Raw genomic sequence first — 20,202 nt, forward strand, 5'->3', positions numbered from 1 at the left:
AATGTTGTATTTTGTCTACACGATCTGTTTTATATATAAACAACACTAGTTTTCCAAAATACCATTATGAAAAGGTAAAGACTCCTAACAGATCAATCAGGAGCATTAGTAATGCATTCTCCCACACCTTCTCTCCAATACCCTCATGCATTAGTAACCTGCTACTTACATTCATTTAACAGAGGTGCTCCCATTATTGCAGAAGCTTGATTTTTTTTCTGCTATTCACCAAATTCAGTAAGAGAAATGTAAGGTATTATATACTTAGGACAAAAAACCACATGAAAATGGTACAACAAAATAAACTGGAATACAGAGTTGACAAAGAAATATAGTGCCACTAGTTTGTGGCTAGACCACCACTCCAAAGAAATCAAAGAAATAATTTTTTTCCCCTGGCACTTCTTCATTTTTGTTTCATGTTGTATATACACATTTTGGAGCCCTGAAATGAGTTCCTCAACTAGCAAATGAGAATATTGAAAAGAAATACACTTGCAGATTAAAGAAGAAAAAAAAAGCACCCTGTAATATCAGCTGGATGCTAAAGTACAATTTACCTTTATTTTCATTACTGTGTGGATCAAGAAGTCCAGTGTGAACTAAATTTATATTGCATTATTAGAATGCCAGGATCCAGAAGGTAAAACTCAGTAAGTGAAGACATTTAGACATATTGATAATCTTGAAGAATATGAATGACCTGTATTTCTTGACGAATTCAGATGATGTTTGAGAACTTAAGGGTACTGAAAAGGGCTGAACAAAAAGATATTGGGTAGTTTCTTTGGTTTTTTAAAAGTAATAGGTAAAATGAGCAAAGAGCTCTCTAAGTGGCAAAGAAGTTTACAGTTTTGTGCAAAATCCAACCTCTAGGCAATAGGAACAGGTGACATAACCTTTCAAGTTTATTTTCCAGTTGGGCTCTTCTTTATCTTTGCCTGTATCAGCTTGTACCACCCACCTTTGAAAGACATCACGGAAAATCTAGACTAGCTAGATGTTGCATGGAGATTCCTATTATAAAAGTGGTGTGGTCTCACACATTTTGAACAAAATATATTTTTCAGTAATACATGAAAAGCAGGTCTCAACATGAAATACCAAAGCATGATCCTATTATGAAATGAGCTCATCTCACCTAGTTTCTCAAACACAGTTTCAGTTTTTTAGTCTGTTTCAAAGTTCTTGTAGATTCCTTCTGTATTCTCTGAATCTTTGAAGACAGTCTAGAGCAGTACTTTCTGTTTCATAACAGATAAGCTTTACTCCTTCCCACTGTGATAAACTTCCTGAAAACATATAGTCTTCATGTAGAGCTATTTCTCAGTGGAGTTGTCTCTTATTTATGCCTGTTACTGGTCTCCTTTGGTTTTCTTTGGACACTCTCATTTTGTCAACAGGCATAAAACTCAGTGCAGATTCTCTGCTTTGTGTTGCTCTTCTGCTCCAGATTTTTATTTTTAAGTCATTAGACAAGACACAAGTTTTTAGAAGACAAATGAAGGAGGTGCTTGCAGATAGAATTCACTAAACAATCTTAAGAAAAGTAGACTATATAATGAAGCTCAAGTTTGCTGGCTATCAGAATAATTTTGATTCTATTACAGTGAAGGTGAGTACTGCATAAAACAATCCCATAGTTTAAACCAAAATATTTATATGGGTGGTTGCCAATAAATCTTGTTTGCTGATAGAAAAGAATGAGACAGCAGGAAAGAAGAACTAGCAGATGCTGGGCAATCATTTTAGCAGGCAGAATAATCCTCAAGGATCACGAATTAGATAAGGAAGAATGTTATTATTTGCCATCTGCTACTGGTCTATTAGTATGTCAGCATCTGGTGCCACAGAAAGATCTTTGTGATGTGAATGAACAAAGTGAATGCAGACAGTTTTCTTCTGCTGAAAGGAGTTCTGCCGAAGGTAAACATTTCAGGCCTTGCCACTGGTCAATTTGCTTAGTTTTTCATGTATGCTATTTAAAGTTTGATAAAAAGAGCACATTAATAGAGTTCACCTCAACGATTAAATAGTATAGTGTAATCAGTAAGAATTGAATAATAATCCCACAAGGTTGGCATTAAAACTTTCTTTCTATTCAATTTAGGCTGGTTTTTGTTTCCAAATGTCAGGCAGCAAATATCTAAGTTTGAGCAAAGCCAGTTGGTTTGAAAGTGTCTTAAACTGATCAATAATAAAGTGGGGCACAGATCTGCCCCATCCCAGGCTAGAAATTTGCACATAGATTTTGTTGACAAAATACTACTTGCTCAATGTTGCTACTCAGTGGCAGGATTATCTATGTTCCTGGGGATACTAAAGCATATTAAATACATTCAAGGTGCTAACAATTTCATATTCATGACAGATATTGCAAGAGATAACATGAAACTTCAGTAACCATAAGGTGTTGGTGGATCCACATATTAAATTGTGCAACAGTATACACAGAACAAGCTATACGGTCTTGCGTTTATCTATTATGCAGAATGACACAACCTTGCATGCGAACCAACCTTGTTCAGCAGAGGCAATATATTAATCTGATAGATCATATGGCCGAGCATGGAGCTTGCAAGGCATAAGAGTACTTACTTTTGGTGTTGGGCAGGATGCAGTGGAGAGACGAGAGGTGGCCTGGGCACGAGGAGATTCTGAAGGAGTAGTACTGAGGGAGGCTGTATCACGTGGGAGAACCTGAACGCCACGAGAGATGATGGAATCTGGAATCTTAAAAAGGAGAGAGATTTAATAGTAAAAAAAAATACTGTATGAAAAACTTACTCAAAGCTTTATATCAAAAACATGGGAATACCCCACTCCTCCATTTGCGTACCTCCTCATACACAGTGCTTGACAGCGGTTAATGGCATTTTCTCCAAATTTCAGTAACAAATTCCTAGCAAATATATAAGATCATATTCTAACTGAAGTAGCACAGAACACACTATTTGCCCTGAAAAACCTATGAATCAGATATACTACAACAGCAAATAATAAGAAAATAATAGTTTTCCTCTTAAGCCTCTGTTTCAAACTCAACAATGACCAAGAGTGATTTCTGCCGTGGCATGAAGGGAGGCAAACTTTCCATTCTCTAACTACGGGATAATATTCTGGAAAGAAAACCACTTGTTAGCAATAACTGAAACCCTCTAAAGAAATGTCATGCAGTGAGAAAATTTCTCATAAGAAATCTCATGCAGTGCGTAATACTCTTTATTCTGTGAAGACTTTATTTCAGCTACAAAAATTCTTGATGTTAGATTTGTGCTGCAAAAGCTACAGGCCTCTCTGGAGGGTATAAAGGCAAAAGCATTAGAAACCACCATCCAAAGCCAATACTTGCTTTAAAATACATTCTGAGGGGAAAAATGAAAATTCAGTCTTTTTTCTTTTCCTCACATAATATATTAGAGTGCCAGTTAGGAAAGCATATCCCCCCTGATGAACATCTGGCAAACTGATGAAGAGAAGGCTGAGGCACTCAACAATTTTTGTGTCAGTTGTCACTGGCAACCTCTTTTCTCACACTTCTTGAGTGGATTGCCCTTAAGCCAGGGATTGGGAGAGCAAAGATGTGTAGACTGTTATGTGGATGAGGAATTGGTTGGATGGTTGCATCCAGAAGGTAGTGGTCAAGGGCAAAAAGTTCTGATGGACATCAGGGACAAGTGGTGTCCTTCAAATGTCTGCATTGGGACCAATGTCATTCAATGTCTTTATTGATGACCCAGACAAAGGGATCAACTGCACCCTCAGCAGATTTGCAAACGCCAAGATGAGTGGTTAACTTGACACACTTGAAGGACAGGATGCCATCCAGAGGGACCTGGACCAACTTGAGAAGTGGGCCTGTGGGAATCTCATGAGGTTTAATAAGACAAAGTGCAAGGTGCTGCCCCTGGGTCAGGGTAACCACCGGTATCAATACAGACTGGAAATGAACAGATGGAGAGCAGCCCTGCTGAGAAGGGCTTGGGGGTGCTGGTGGATGAGAGGCCGGACAAGAGCCAGAAATGTGCACCTGTAGCCCAGAAAAACCAATTGTATCCTGGGTTGCATCAAAAGCAGCGTGGTCAGCAAGGCAAGGAAGGGGGTTCTCCCCCTCTACTCTGCCCTTGTGAGATCCCACCTGTAATACTGTGTCCAGCTCTCTGGTCTTCAGCATGGAAAGATATGGACCTGTTGGAGAGAGTCCAGAGAAGGGCCACAAAAGTGATCAGATGGAACACCTCTCCTATGAAAGCAGGCTGAAAGAATTGGGATTGTTTAGCCTGGAGGAAAGGCGGCTCCAGGGAGACCTTATTGTGGCCTTTCAATACTTAAAGGGGGCTATAAGAAAGATGGGGACAAACTTTTTAGCAGGGCCTGCGGTGATAGGACAACGGGTACTGGCTTTAAACTAAAAGAGGGTAGATACACACTAGATATAAGGAAGATATTTTTTACAATGATGGTGGTGAAACACTGGAATAGGTTGCCCAGACAGGTTGTGGAAGCCTGATCCCTGGAAACCTTTAAGGTCAGGTTGGATGGGGCTCTGAACAACCCAATGTAGTTGAAGATGTTCCTGATCATTGTAGGCGTTTGGATGAGATGGCCTTTAAAAGTTCCTTCCAAACCAAACTATTCTATGGTTATATTTATAAGCTTGAATTTTAGTGACAGATCCTTTAGTTGGTGAAAAAAATGAAATTACACCAACTTACAACAGTGAGAAAGCATTCTTATTTTCAGTTACAAAAGTGAATCTATCATTACTTTTTATCTTCTGTCCCTTCTGTTCAGCTTTAAAGAAAAGAGATAGAGGAATGAATTTGAGAATAAAGGTTTCTTAAACTTTATATGCTGAGTCTTAGAAAGTTTGTTGGCTTTTATGACTGTAGTATTTGGGTCCAGCCATGTAGCTATCACATCAGCTTTATAATTGACTAGATTATTATTTTTAACACAATGATTTATTTATTTATTTAGTGTAAAATGTTAAGACATAGAAATGATAAATACCTCAGATAGGAGAAGTGATCTCTAACATTAATTCTACAACTCAAAATGCAATAGATTCTACTATAACACACTGTTTACAAAGGGTTATTCTGATTTGGTTTTCATTATTCTAACCCCTTCCTTTTTCAGAGGCAGCAATTCTACAAGATCACTTTGCTCTTACTTCCATCAATTCACTTCTCTATCACAACAAACCAGAAAGTGTAGACATTCAGATCTTTGAAGGTATATACACATACATATCTTAAGATCTTTCTCCTCATTAAGAATTTCTGAGTTCAGCCTGATGTTGAAGCTCCAAGTGAACCACCAAAAGAACCTCCATGTTTGGGGAAAATGGCAGTAGCAGACAATAAGAGGAAGGAAGAAATGAAGATCCAGTGACAAGCTAAATCACTAATGTTGGGTATTTCCAGATGGGATTTTTTCTTAAATGGATATGCTGTTACCCAGTCTGCATCTAGGCATTTTGAGCATTCTTGCCTTGTAAGCCAGGAAGAAGCTTGAATCCTAGCTTGAATCCTTTATCTGTTGCATTCTTACGACATTAAGACAGCTTTGTTGCTTGTCTCGGTGTAGTTAAAATGACCCATCTTAATACTCATATAATTAAATACTTTTCTTTTAATGTCATTTCCCACTCCCTCAACTTCCTTGGTTCCCATCTATAAATAATGACTATGTCTAACTTAGCAACTTTGACTTAGACATACTGGGTTATACCTAGGAGATTTCACCATATACACTCCTCCACATATTAAGAGTTTCTTGTGTTTATAATCTGTTTATAAGTTGTGTGAAAAGAGATCTTGTTCACAGTGTGCACCAATTGCCTCCTTTCTGCTCTACTGCTGTGTTTCTAGACTAACAGTGGTTTTTTTGCCAGTCAATTTCTGTCAGCATTTAAAAACCTTAGTGATCTACTTAAGAGGTAAACAAGTTCAATGATATTCTGAACACTCAAACAGTTTGTAGTCAGAAGTACAATTTGCCTTCTGCTCATTTTTTCTCCTGAAATCCCATCTTAAATTTGTTAAACCCAAAAATAGGCTGGCATCCCTAAGTTCTATATTGGCATAGATACTACCTACAACTTTTAATGCTTCCTTTTAATCTCCATGCCTAAGGATAATAGGGCAAAAATTATATCTTGAGAAAGGCATAAAATAAAAAAAAGACAATAAAAGAACAGTTTTAAGTCTTTAAATAAGACACCTTTTCTTTACACTCCTTTGACACAAAGCTGTACACATCTTGAGATGATTGTGTATGATCTATTATCCTTTTGTACACTCCAAGACCCCACAACACAAATAACAATACTGCTTTTGCAAAAGATACCATGATGCAGTTCTCTCCAGTTCACTCTGGTTGCTCTAGATATTTCACATTGTCTCATGCTCTTCAGGAAAGAAAAGGCTTTTTTTTTATTTTCCACCATATTGATCAATTATTGCTTCTAAAATTTTATCTGATACAATCTTTTTCATAATAAAAAATGTCTCTCTTTAACAAAGTGCCTGAGACAAACCCAGTTTCTGCTGAACTGCATGTGTAATACTGGGTTTTGCCTGTGAAAAAAATAAAGTTTAAGTAAAATTTCAGTCAGGACATTAATCAGAAAAGGAAGCTGAAGATAAAGGGAAAAGATGATCACAGGCATTTAATTCCAATGAGAATTATTGCATCACTACCTTTACATAAAATACAATCCCCAGAAAACAATTTATATATAAACCTGCCTAGAACTCTAAGTTCTAGAAAAAAATTTCACTGAGAGAATTAAGTTAGTTCACAGTTACAAATTTTGCTCTTTTTCTAATATGATAGTGGAATGTGCTGTATTGCTAAAAGCAGAACTAATATTCTCTTTAAATCAACCTGCTGAATTCAGAGAAGGTACTATTATGCACACTGCATAAACAGAAATATATAAAATTATAATGTGATATGGGGAGTTTCTGCTTTTTCTCACCTATATTTAGGGTTTTTTCCTTTAAAAATAAACAAATTAAATTTAGGCAATCTAAGTCTCTAATCAAGGCAACTTCTTGTTAACCCTGTTAAAGAGGTTAATAAACCATAAGAAATTTCTGTGCTTCCTGAAGCATGGAAACCTGCAATAAAGAAGGGCAGGAATATTATTGCATTTTGGATAGACTTTTTTTTAAACTTTCACAAAGTCACATTCTGAGCATTTATAATGTCTCTCTCTAAAAGTTTTTAGTCATTTTCCAGTTTCAAATAGTTTAATTGAGGGTAGAGATCTCAAAACCCTAAGTGAGGTACAAAAAACCTCTTAATTCAGCGAAAATAGTTTCTGTTTGCACTAGCTGGGGTGGAAAACCTGTTGTAACGTACTGATGAAGAGAGAAATGAATGAGAAATGAATGAAGTGACAGAGAAAGATATTCAGTGTATCCATCAGTTACTGCTTCTACAAGTTTAATCTGACCTGGCCTTTCTGTGAAATACTTCTATATTGGTTTAAATATTTGCGTTTTCAGATTAGAGAACTAAGCATTGACAAGAAGGGAAAAAAGGAAAATATATGAGTTTTTTATTCTCTTCTGCCCAGGACTGGAACAAAGATTGACAGTGCTGGTGAGGAAAGAAAATAATCAAGTAGATGATAATTACTATGACTGCTATACAAGAGGAAAAAATGTCTTAATGACATAGAGAAAGGACAGCTTAAAAAACCCCAGTAACCTGCAAAAAAACTAACCACCTTCTGCTGAGTTTCAAGATCTGATTTGGATTATAGAGTGCACAATACAGTAGCTCAAGACTAATCTGCAAAAGGGCACATAAATGTGGATGACATCTTAACAGCGTGCTTCAGAGAGGCTAAAATCACCGTCCTACTGATACTGAAGAATACAGTGCAAATTCTAGTTTAGTAACCTCAACTAAAAAAAAATGAACTATTGCAATAAATGAGTGTATGTACGTATGCATGTATATGTATGACAAAGCTATGCATATAGCTTTATAATCAGGTGTGTGAACTTTAAAGTCTTCCCATTTCCTAAGTGACTTTTCAAGAGACATAGAATCATGTTTTAAATACAGAGGTATCAGGCGATCTGATTGACGGTTTAAATTACTATTTGCCTAGGGGAACAGGTCCTTTCTGCTGTTCATTGAAATAGTTGTCTACGATTCACTAAAATCCAGTAATTTATATTAAGACCTGTATCCTGTATCCTGACTCCTGAAGTCTTCCGTTTTTGAGAAATTCTACTTCTAAACAGAAAATAAAAATGAAGGAGAAACTGCAAGTGATGAAAGCAAACTACGAACATACAGTGCAAATGCTGTATTGCGTTGACAAAAAAATCTATTGAGAAAAAAGCAGTAAAGCAAAGCAAACAAAGGGGAAAAAGTTACAATTTCATAGCTCTAAAGCAGTGATTTTAGGAGATTATTTTAATTATATTCAATTATTGAGTATATTAGATGATAAAGCCTATGACTAATCAGAAACACAGGCTTTATAGCAATTATTATCTCAGCAGCTGAATGATTCAACCTGACAAAACACGTGAACTTTACCTCGTTTAGCCCTATATCTTAAACAGATATTTTCTGTAGCATGTGCTCTAAAAGATAGCACTAATGTGTCTTTGTTAGAAGAAAATAACTAACACTGTCTGTTCACACACAGACTAGGAGGCAGGCAGTGTATTTTTAGTTAGTGTTAGTGCAAAAGCCTCTTGGAAGTGTCTCTTACCAGTTCTCCTGCACTGCCTGCTGCGTGATGGCAATAACTGATGAGACCAGGGATGGGCTGTTCACCTTTTGCCATGATAACAGCTGAACTGGTGTAGGATGGATGCTTCTAATGCACAACACATAACAGCCATGAATACAGTGACAGGAAAACATGAAACTATACAAGCAAATGACCAAAAAGGAATGAGGTGAAAACGAGTGTGACACTGAAATGCCAAGTTCATGTGAACACAGCCAGTTTAGATCTCAGGTATTTTCTGCCATTAAAAATGGCACATATTATTTGTCTTTGCCTATATCACAAGAAATTAAACAATTTAAAGTTTGCATTAATAAAAACTGATACTTGCAAGTGATAATTACCTTAATTCATCCCTGTAAAGACATATGTAATCAGGATTTCCTGTATATTGGGAGATGATCTCCAGCTGCAGCTGTCTTAGAAATGTCAAGATGTCTCAGACCTGAATTCACATTTCTGGAGTTAGAATGTTGCTGCTTTGGTTTAAAAATTGTTTAATATAATTCTGAGTTACTTAGACTTTCAATTCGCATAATAGGAATTAAAAGCACAATTTGTGGAGTAAATATAGAACAAAGCAGTTTGGAAAAAAACCTTTCCAAACACATAGGGATACATTGTCTTTTCACTTGAAAACTGAAGACAAAAAACTGAGGTAAATATTTATATATTGCTTCAAATAATACAATAATTATTTGGAAAACATTTAAAATTATTTACAGGTGTTATTTTTTTTTTGGGGTCTCCAATTTATTATTTTCGTTTGAGTAATGCAAGGCTATAAAGACAATATGATGATATTTAGTTTGTTGGCAGAATTTCACATCTTTTATGTGGGCATGCACACTAGAATATAGTAATCTGGATAGCTTATTACTTCATCTGCTACCTATCTGTCATACTTTTTATCAATGTTTTCAGAAACCAACATTTTATTTTCAAATTAGATATTACGGGTTAGGAAATTTTGTTGCGATTCCTTAACATGCCATCTAATGGACTTTGCATGTTCAGGTGTGTGAGTACTTTGAATTAAAAAAAAACCACTAAAAACTATCTGTCACATCAGAACAGTATCACAAAAACATATGCTAACATCAAGGTAATAAATCATTTATCTCCCACTGAAATTTGAAATCACCTACTGAAACAGAATTCTTATATTTTTTTAGATGTTATATTTCTACAAAACGTACCTAAAATACATCTGTTTGACCACAGAGATCTCAATATATAGTCTTAACATGCAGTGAATATTGGTGGAAAGTACCTGAGATAGAAACAAAAGGGGTCTCTTAGGGAAACAAGTCAGACTCACTTTAGCTGCGATAGCTGCTGCTGTTATATGTGAAGAAGAACTGTCTTCTGTTGAGGCAACTCCACTATCCTTCTTCTCTTCCTCCTCTTCCTCACACTGTACTCCTTTGTCTTCTGTCTGTTTGTGAGGGCTGGTGGTTGGAGGAGGAGAAAGAGGGGGTGGTGGTGAAGGTAGATCTTCAAGCTCATCGTGTACCTCCTTTACTTTTACAATGGCGTCCCGCAAAAGATCAATGGCGTGAGGTAGGGCTGGCAGTATAAACTGAAAGCATTCCTATGCACAACAAGAAGAGAAATGACTATGAAAAGTTACCTGCAGAAGTAAACAAGGATCTTTCAGATTTACTCTTAAAATATATTTGGGACTTAGATGCATCTTTTCACTCAGTCATAAATAAAACCTTACCTGTCCAATGCAATTGCTCATAGAGGGTAAAAAAAATAAACTCAGAATGAGACCTGATGACTATTCTATATATTTTTGCCTTTTTTTATGCAAATAGAGTAAATTGCACAGCTACTGTAATTAAGCTAATACTGTATTAAAACTTCAGAAAACAAGAGTTAAATTTTTGTGAATATGTAATGCGGAAAACAGTTCACAGCAGCTGGCAGAATGCTACAAAAACGCAGAATAAAAACATTAACTATATCCCTGCAGGGATATTAGCTTCAAATCATTCCTATTATGCTCCTTCACAATTAGAGAACAATTCATAAGGGTTTCCATAATTAAACTTTTATACAATTATATCCTTTTTTATTCATGGACTTATCCTATATACTGGAAGAATTACAAATTACACTGATGTCATTATAATGCTATGTAACTCAGAAAAAATGGTTCATAAATAATCTATTTTTCAAACCTCTCTTTGCTCTATGATCTTAAAAACAATTGGAAGGTTTATTTTATATGGCTGGAGAAAGCAAAAATGCAGACACTGTGTAATTTTCTCATTCCATAATGGGCACATACATATATAGCTACCTATGCTGCTAAAATATGCTGGTATTTCATCAAATCAAAGAGGAACCCCAAGATGTCATGCTCTGCAGCTGCCTGCTCAGATCAGGGTCAATACAAAATTCAGACAGGCTTCTTAGGGCTTTGTTCAGTCAAGTCTTGAAAAAAATCAAAGAACAAAGACTCTACAACTCTTCTTGAAAACCTGTTCTAATCCTTAATTAGTGTTTTTGTTGGGGTTTTTTGTTTGTTTGATTGGGTTTTGTTTCATTTTGGTTTGGTTTTCCATTTCTTTTTATCCAGTTGGAAGCTACCTTCTTCAATTTATGACTAATGTCTCTCATTCTCCTGCCAGGCACCTCGATAAAAAGTTTTTCTTCATGTCATTTGAGGAGACTGCATATAAACATTAAATTATTGGAAAATAATGGCAGGGTCACAAGAATGAATTGCCATAGTGATGCAGTCAGGGAACACACAAGTTGACAGGCAAAGCTGGCAATTATTCCTTGTCTTGCACTTCAGTTTTGTTTCAAGCATAAGGAAGATTTTAAAAAACGTATTCTGAAATTTCAGAGTATCTAGAAAATAAATAATGATAAAAATTTTATAAATAGATATTGAAATAAATTCTTTTCAATAAATAAAAATGACTACATAAACAAAATAAAGAGCAAACCATCCATCGGAAATTACTGGAGTTTATATAAGCCACTTTGTAAGTGAAACATGACTCACAAACACTACTTCCTCAAAGCTTCTAAATAAGAACACATCTTTCAGTTATTCCTTTAAGAGTAATGAATGATAAGTCAGACCACTTCACATACTTATAAATTCTTTAAAGGTTCAGTTTGGTACTGTGAAGAACTGGAGTAAACTGGATGATTGTAAGATGCTGTATAAAATGAATATATATTAAAATATATCTGTAAAGATAATAAAAATTATGACTTATAATCTAACTGCAAATCACAGTTATTATGCCACCACAGTATTACTTTTAAAATGGATTAAAATTATGAAACATACAACCATCATTCCTTCAGCAAAAACACAGACCTCCAGTAAGTGAAAAACAAGGACAACAATCCCTGAACTGACCAATAATTGTGAAAACGTACATTAATAATTGACTCATTAGAGAATCACGTTGCCCACTCCTACCACTGAAATAGAACCTTGTTGGCTTGATTGTTATTGCAATGGTTCTCAGTAAGTACTCTAAAAGCTCATGTTATTTGTGGAACTCATTGTGTTAGGCAATTGTTACTACACTTACAAAAATTGCCATAGACCAAATGATTTTAAGAAGCACCTGGTAATTTCACACTTTGCCCTCTTTCATAACATTAGCTATCTTTTGCAAGGCTAAAGAAAAAAAGAGACCAGAAAAAATGGAAGTATTCTACAGATCTGGATTGAGTGGTACATGCCACAAAAATGTTCTCTGGAGAAAACACATTTGGCATGCGGTTAACTTTTGAGATTAAGCATTGACACTGCTGCCATTAATATTTTAATATCTTATTAAAGTAATATGTATATTGCTGCAATTTCATAGTTTCATATAAGTTTCTTATATAATCATATTTATACAGTGGAAAGGAAATTAGCAAGTCATAAAAGAGAAAAATGAGAGAAATTCCTGGTAACAATCCTTTTTGGTTCTTGAGAGTCAGCCTGTTAGGGAACAATTTTTTCTACTATTCATCTTAAAAATCTTTGCTGAAATCTGATACTTTACAGATGCTTTGTACTAAAATAAACTGTGACAGGACAGAGTATCATCACGACAGGAGCAAATAAAACATCAGTTTATCAAAAGCTTGCTTGTATAATGCAATCATACGACATTTTTTTTCCTTTCCAGCAGAATTTTCTTTTTTATTAATTACTCAATATCAAACTATTGTTAAAATACTTATTAACACTTTTTCATTTCTTCATTTCTGCAATTTATCTGTCTTCACAGTCTGATTGCCTCAGGACAGAAAATGACAATTGCTTCTGTACCAAGCATGTCAGTAGTGCTACTGAACACAATAAAAACCATTAGAGATTGTAGGCTATTTAATCTCTTTCATAATTCAACAAAAGAAGTACTCATTTCCAAAATAATCTTCTTACTGGTGCATCAGTTCTTTAACATGTGGGGGCCATTGCTATGTTAAATACATGTGCATCCCTATGACTTCCCACTCATAAGTGGAAAAATTTCAAGAAGGTATACTTCCACCTTAGCACCCTTCAACTCCTGTTGCATGTTTTGAAGACTTTTAAATTTCTTTTTAATTCCAGTCTCATTAGATTTCCTAAAAAGGCTCTAAGGAATGGTAGAATCATAAGAGGGCTTACTGAGTCCTTGAACTGAAACACATTTACAATGTATCTGAAAACCTAAGGTGGCTTCTTGAGATCATAGCATTCAAAACATTTCCTCTTCAGCTTCCAGATGACAGCCCACATAAACGCTGTTTACTTATCTCCAGAGACAAGTCTTTCCAAAAACAGTGACTTCAGGGCTGTGCTGCTAAACACATTAGTACTGTCTCCTCTGTGACTGGGTACTAATGGTTCAGAAAAAGTCTACCAGATATGCATTTGTTAAAGACCAGAGGTAAAGACATTTTTTAATAAGGCCACTGACATAGTCTGAGCCCTGAAGAAATAGCTTCTTGTGATGGGACAATCTACCTTAGCAGTTTTGTATCAGGTTGTACAGCCCACTATTCAGCTTGGCAGTATTTGTGAGAAGACTGTTTTCCTATCAGCCAACAACACAGAAATCAGTGAAAGATCTAGCCTTACTAACTCACACACACACACATACATACACACACACACACACACACACACAAATTCCTGCTGAAATTTGTGTTACAGTCAAAAAGAAAGAATGAATAAAAACATAAAGCCTAACTTCTCTGTCCAAACTAAGCAAAACGCAGGAAGAAAACAAACTGTATAAAGGGTGAAAAGTTGGACAGCAATATTGAGAAGATTTAAAAAAATCCTCAAATGCTCAAAAATTATGTTCCCTTTTTTCCCTCTTGCTGATCAAAACTGGGAATGTTCTTCATACTCCAGCAAGTTCTACTGTTCTGCCTTCCTCTTATTTCTGTGCAAAAAAGAACGCTTTCTTGCTGTAGACACCCCAGGGATCAGGTACAGGCTAACTAGAGAAGAAGAAGGAAGTGTAAGATACTATTATAGTCTTCATTAGTACTGCCTGCTAGAGTGAGTGCTTGCTTGCACTACATGTAACATTGTCCTGGTCACACAGCACCTTCAATCAGATTGGAATTGTACCGTACCTGGCTGAGGGTGATGGTGTGTTCACTTACATGAATATGCATTTCAATTCACTTTTGTAAAATTTGTTGTAGTGGGCACTTTCTACCATTCAGGACAATGAGAAGTACTCATCATGGTTCCTCACTAGCAGATCAGCAAGAACACTTCTTACCTGTGACCCTTTCTTGCTACCTGGTAGATTAATTATGAGAGTTTTCCCTCTGATTCCACACACAGGTCTGAAAAAAAAGAAACACAGACTGAAATTCTTGCATGCAACTATCTCCACTATCAAAACAAAACCAAAGCATTTAAGATACATTCAATGATTTATCAGATTTTGTAAACCTAATTTCCAATATATTTGCTGATAATGTTCTCATAAAAGAACTGAGGAGAAGCTGAACTGAGAAAGCATCAAACCAGGCTGACAGCATCTAACATTGAACTGATAGTATAAAGACTGGATAGATTTCCATCTTTATTTAGATCTGTGTAGCTCGCTTAATCCTATTGTTTACTCGTATCCAAAAAACTATTCGATATAGTCCCTATTTGATCCTACACATGTTCTTTTGCAATGTAACTGATGGTGTCAAACACTATGTTCCTGGCCAGGTAAAAATACTAAGTCATGTTTGTTGCATTAATTCAAATATGTTCTTTTTTAAAAAAAAAAGATGCAACATAAGAAACGTGAAGAGGGTAGTAATTATCAAGTGAAAATTGCAATTCAAATCTAATTCTTCCTAACAGTTTTTCCCTCAAGAAAAGACAAAACTAACTATCAAAGATGGAAGTTTTTATTTCACTTTTTTTGTCTTTAGGGAATTCCTTTGGTGTTCATGGAAGACTGAACTTAAACACTCCAGCAGCAAATGTCTTCTGTTGTTTAGTTTGACTCTTCAACATTTTAGCTAAATATTTTAAAAAAAAAAAAAAAATTAAAATTACTGAGTTTTGTCTTGAGGTTGTAAAGAGTGTTTCTTCTGTTTATGAAACCAGCAGTGAAAAACACAGGACTGGGATATAAGGATAAGAAAAAAGTGAAAGGACAATACCAAACCACAAAGACACAGAGGTTATAGTTAAGAGAAACTGTGACAATCACTTTACTGAACAAAAAACAAGTTACAAGTGAAGACAGAATAGAAAAGAAAATAATTTCCAGTTATGGCATTACCAAAAGTTTTGAGCCAAAGGATATGGTTTGTTGGGTAGCCAACTTCTCCGGATTCCTTCTTATACAAGTAATTCTCAGTGATTAAAGTCATTTATTGGTAACATGGCATTTTTTATCAGGGTAGCAAGTATTTCCGCAACAGCTGTCATAATGCTCACAAGTAAATAGCAGAGAGATCATTTTTGTGCCACAAAAAGAACTTCTGATATCACAGTCAAGCTAGCCTGAAGAGAAGTCTTGCTTTCAACTGGCAGTTTGAATATTGCCTGACTCCTAGCTTCTGTTTTCTCATATTCACTTCTTTCACACTACGTACACTCAGTTCAGAAAGAATTCCTGGTAGCTGAGGAATGCTCTACTGCAACACAAAGATGAAGAGCCTGAGTTAAAGAAATGTCTTCATTTATTCTTGTTGCAGTCGTCAAGCCTACAGAGCACAAAACTCAGTCTAGCAAATCCCATATATGGCTTACAGTTTATGACAGATTTAAAACAAAGGAAATAGGAATTGTCCACAGAGAAATAAAAATGAGGTGGAATTCTGTTTGGCAGATAGCTCCTTTGATAGTCTTCTTCTTGGCTCTTCTATTCCGCTTTAAATAATTTTGAACATTATAAGCTAAATAACCAGTACAATCAGCCGATAATAAAAAAGGGATTAAACCAGCTGAAAATGGTTTCTCCGGAAAACTGCAAGTTTTGGCTGCCAATAATCAGATCTAATGGCTCAAGAGAGAAATGGAGCTGACAAAAATTTCTCAAGAGAGCATGCAAAAGTAAGTAAAAGTACCTAAGAAATGCATGGCTTGCAAAAAAATATCGTGTGAAAAAACCCCATGATCTCCCTGGTAAGAAAATATGCTGTTAAAAGCAGAAAAGATGGGCAAAGGAACAGAGAGTGCTTTAAAAAGCCACAGTAAAGACTGGCATGCACAGGCAGTTGAAGGCAAGGGATCAGGTGAAGGGAAGAGATAATTCTGGGATAAGGCCAGTTTTGGAAGGTCACACAGAAGAAATGGAAACACTTTCAGGGAACACATAAAAAGGTCTTTAATATTCTAAGACAGTCCCTGCTCGATTCTGGGTCTGAATCTGAACTGAGAATGAGAGTGTCTCTGTCCCTCATTTGCGCTCTACCCAGCCTACAAAATAACTTGCCAATGCTGGCCCTAAGGCAAGGAAGACAGCCTATAACTTGTAACAAGTTTTAAAAGTTCATGTGATAAAATTCAACATGACTGACCTAACATTTCCAAACCTGCAGGTGATTTATAGATGTGTCAGCTTAATGTTACACAACGGAACTTCTGCTTTTGTTTTTTTTATTTGAAAAGTCAAAGAAATTACAGGCAGAATTATCCATTAGGACTTCATTTCAAAATGAAGTCAGTGGGAGGTAAGCTTAGGGTAAGTGACATTTAATGTTTTTATACTTGAAAAAATTAGGATTTACATTTCCCTAACTCTGTATCTAAAATTAGTGTAAGTTTCTGACCTCTTTTATTGTGTGCTTTAATTCTCATTGTAAGAGGGGATTACAGCATTACCTCAATTTGCAGAAAGTATATGAAAATATATATTAACAATTTGGGTCTTCAAATAACAATTGATGCAAGAAAAATACCAGAGAATGTGCCTCCATTCAGAGAAGATTCTGAATAAAGAGCACCAATACTCAGAGTGTTACACACAGGACAACAAACAAGAGAGAAGTAAATTTCCTTTCCCCATCTTAAGCATTTGCATAGGAGTTCTACAAAAAATTCTAATTATAAAAAACATTGCATTCATGTCGAAGTGAGATTGCACAAGAAATCAGAATGTTGTAATTTTGTGTACTTAACTTTATGATCTGAACAGTGTTATAAAAATAATGGCCTTTTGTATGCTGATTGCTTTTAGGTCTGTTCATTGGGAATTTTTTTAAGGCCTGATTGCATGCAGCATCTTCGCAATGTTATCTCCCATCATTCTCATTAATTACTACTGAAAGCGGCTGTAGTTTAAGAGCCATTTTCTGTCTATATGTACAGAAGAGCCAGGATGCAATCCTGCATTTTGGTTCCACTGCCATTACAATATCCTTTCAGCCACCCTGATCACACCACATCCTAGATCAAACTTGGGGGCGGTTATCCTTTTCTTGGTCAGAAACAGAACAGCTAAATTAGCCTTACTCTCTTTGAGTAGCATTCTGTTATCCTTTCCCTTCAGATAAATACAAACTGATATAAAAAATTCTATCAGATAAAAAAGTGAAAATACTTTTTAATTGGTACAGAATTTGAAGGGTTACCTTGGTAATGTTGCCCTTTCAGATATGTGATACAGGGTATGGAAAGTTTTAAAACACCTTGTTGATTCATTAAACCTCTCATCTAAATGTCCTTTAAAAATGCAACTATCTGAACACAAACTTGTATTTTTAAAAGTTTCTTCTTTATTTCTTATATAATTATTTTCTTGTTATACCCTCATTATATGAGAAATCAAAAACCTGTAACAGCCATTGTTTCTTACTTACCTTGAAATAATGTGTAAGTGCAAATTAACTTATGAAGGGTATTGCTATTACTGTCTATTGTATGTAAAATGAAGCAAATTGACAGAATAAAATAAAAATCAACTCCAGAAAAAAAATACAGAATAAGAGGTATCACTTATAAAAACCAGAATAACTACAGGCAGAGAAACAGTTACTAGTTATTTAGTAGGAAATACTAAACTCTAGGAATTAAAGTACAATATCTGAAAGCATAGAACAAAATACCATTTTACCTTCTACAGAGACCTTCTGCCGATACTGGAATAAAAGCAATATCAAAACAATACATTTGTCTTTATCAAAGACTTGGGTTTTTTTTGCCAAACAGGGCATTTTAGTACTTGATGAACAACATACAGAAAAATTCTTCACTCATCACCCAAATGCCACAGTTCTAGAATGAAAAGACAGCTATTTAACAGTGTTCATCAATATTACAAATAACATGGATCAGAAAATACAGGAAGATACAGTTTCTAATAGAGACAACAAAGGGAATTAAAAGAGAAAAGGCAATTATCATTCTTGGAATTTGGCAACTTCAGAGAAGTTAAGACTTCTAGTCTTGATAATAATGGCAGGAAATTTGTGCATAGTCATTGAATAACAACGTGTATTTCTGAGGAAAGAGTTCACCTTATATTTTTAAGGAAATAGTCTTACCTGGAGAGCATGCCCAGAGGAGTGACATTAAGTGATCCCATCAGCATTGCCAGGGCCATCCCTGGGGCTTCTCGCTCTATTACTTCTTTAGTGGCCTGCAATCAAAGATTAAATAGTAAAGTGAGCGACAAAATACAAGGATAAGAAAAAAATGTATAAAACCAGATAAAAATTGGGTAAGAATATCTCCTTATTTTGTTCTGTCAAAAAATGTTGTTGCTAAATTTTCAACACTGAAATACATTACAGAATTTTCTCTTGGTTGTATAAAAAAGGAAAAAGACAAGGGGGTTGGGAAGTAGTACTGTTAGCTGACTATGAAGATTCCTATAGAAAATTATAAAAGTCAGGACCCTATAAATATAGAAAGCATTAACCACAGAAATAACAACTGCCTCGAACAGAAAGAAAAAAGTGTTTGAGAATAAGCAAAGACAAGACTGCCTTCTCTTCCTCATCAATCTTGTGCATTTTCCTGTTGCATTTTCCCAGGCATGAGAAGGGTAAATCAGTCTGTGAGACAGAAAAAAAAAATTTGCAAAGGGAAGCCCATGTAGCAGGCAAGCAGAAAAATAGTAAAATGGTAATGATAGTGGCCAGAGGCTGAGGCCTTCCCTTTCAATCATGTCAGCAAAACAGTGTTTCCAAATAGGCTCATGGCTTTTATTCACAAGCAGTCCATATGCAGTGGGCACTGAGAGTCTGGAAGCAGAGTCTGAAAACTCTTGTCTTTTTAGTCCTTTTTTCCACAAAAGGAATCAGATGGAAAATCATGCACAACATTATGTCCTTACTTCCTAACACAAATTTTCTTGAACACACAATCCATCCAGTCTCCCAACTTCTAACTTTAGTTAGTACACAACAACTTAAAGACTGCTTACAGTCTCACCCTCTCTTCATTTACCCCACAGTAGTTGCTGTTCAGTGGATCACACTGTTTCACATCCTGAAACAAGATTCTAACTTATTTGGCATAACTAAACTGGTAGCAACGATCATAAAACTGTGAAATCTGTGGTATAACAGACAGTCAAACTACAACACTTTGACGGTATAGCTATCAAAACAGAAATACAAAAGAGCATCTTAAATATAAGGATATGCTGAATAAGCTGAATTTTCTTGGCAGTTCGATATAGCAAAACAATAAAATGGAAAAAAACCAGACAAAATATTTTGTGGGAAAGATTCAATTATAAATCGCATCCTTGTACTTCGGTAAGCTTTTAGTTTACAAATAGAAAAACAAAGTCCTAGAGAAGGAAAATGACAGAATTAACCCAATCTAGGCATCCCTATAAGAAGGATACAGAAGTCCTATACTAGTTATATGGATAAAACGCTTGCAGGAGGCAATAAATAAAACAGAAAAAAAAAATCCCTGAACAGTACAGATATTCATGTGTCCATATTCTCAAACACTGTCACTAACATTTAACATGTTTTAAAGGAAT

At 35.5% G+C, this 20,202-nt stretch overlaps 1 protein-coding gene across 12 annotated transcripts in view; it reads right to left on the bottom strand.

Annotated features, from left to right (window-relative positions):
- Positions 1-20,202, bottom strand: part of GPHN (gephyrin) — a 291,964-nt gene that overhangs the window by 92,686 nt on the left and 179,076 nt on the right. For 7 of the 12 annotated variants that reach the window (XM_032689727.1, XM_032689720.1, XM_032689726.1 and 4 more), the window contains 4 exons: positions 18,746-18,840; positions 14,527-14,593; positions 10,092-10,364; positions 2,599-2,733 (listed from right to left, as the gene is read on the bottom strand). In XM_032689727.1, the coding sequence (XP_032545618.1) occupies positions 2,599-2,733; positions 10,092-10,364; positions 14,527-14,593; positions 18,746-18,840 (570 nt within the window). Of the gene's footprint in view, positions 1-2,598; positions 2,734-8,749; positions 8,858-10,091; positions 10,365-14,526; positions 14,594-18,745; positions 18,841-20,202 lie in introns of all 12 variants that reach the window. The other 5 variants (XM_032689728.1, XM_032689717.1, XM_032689718.1 and 2 more) reach the window with 1 other exon arrangement.

The sequence above is a fragment of the Chiroxiphia lanceolata genome, chromosome 6, assembly GCF_009829145.1.
Source record: "Chiroxiphia lanceolata isolate bChiLan1 chromosome 6, bChiLan1.pri, whole genome shotgun sequence".
Taxonomy (NCBI): Eukaryota; Metazoa; Chordata; class Aves; order Passeriformes; family Pipridae; genus Chiroxiphia; species Chiroxiphia lanceolata.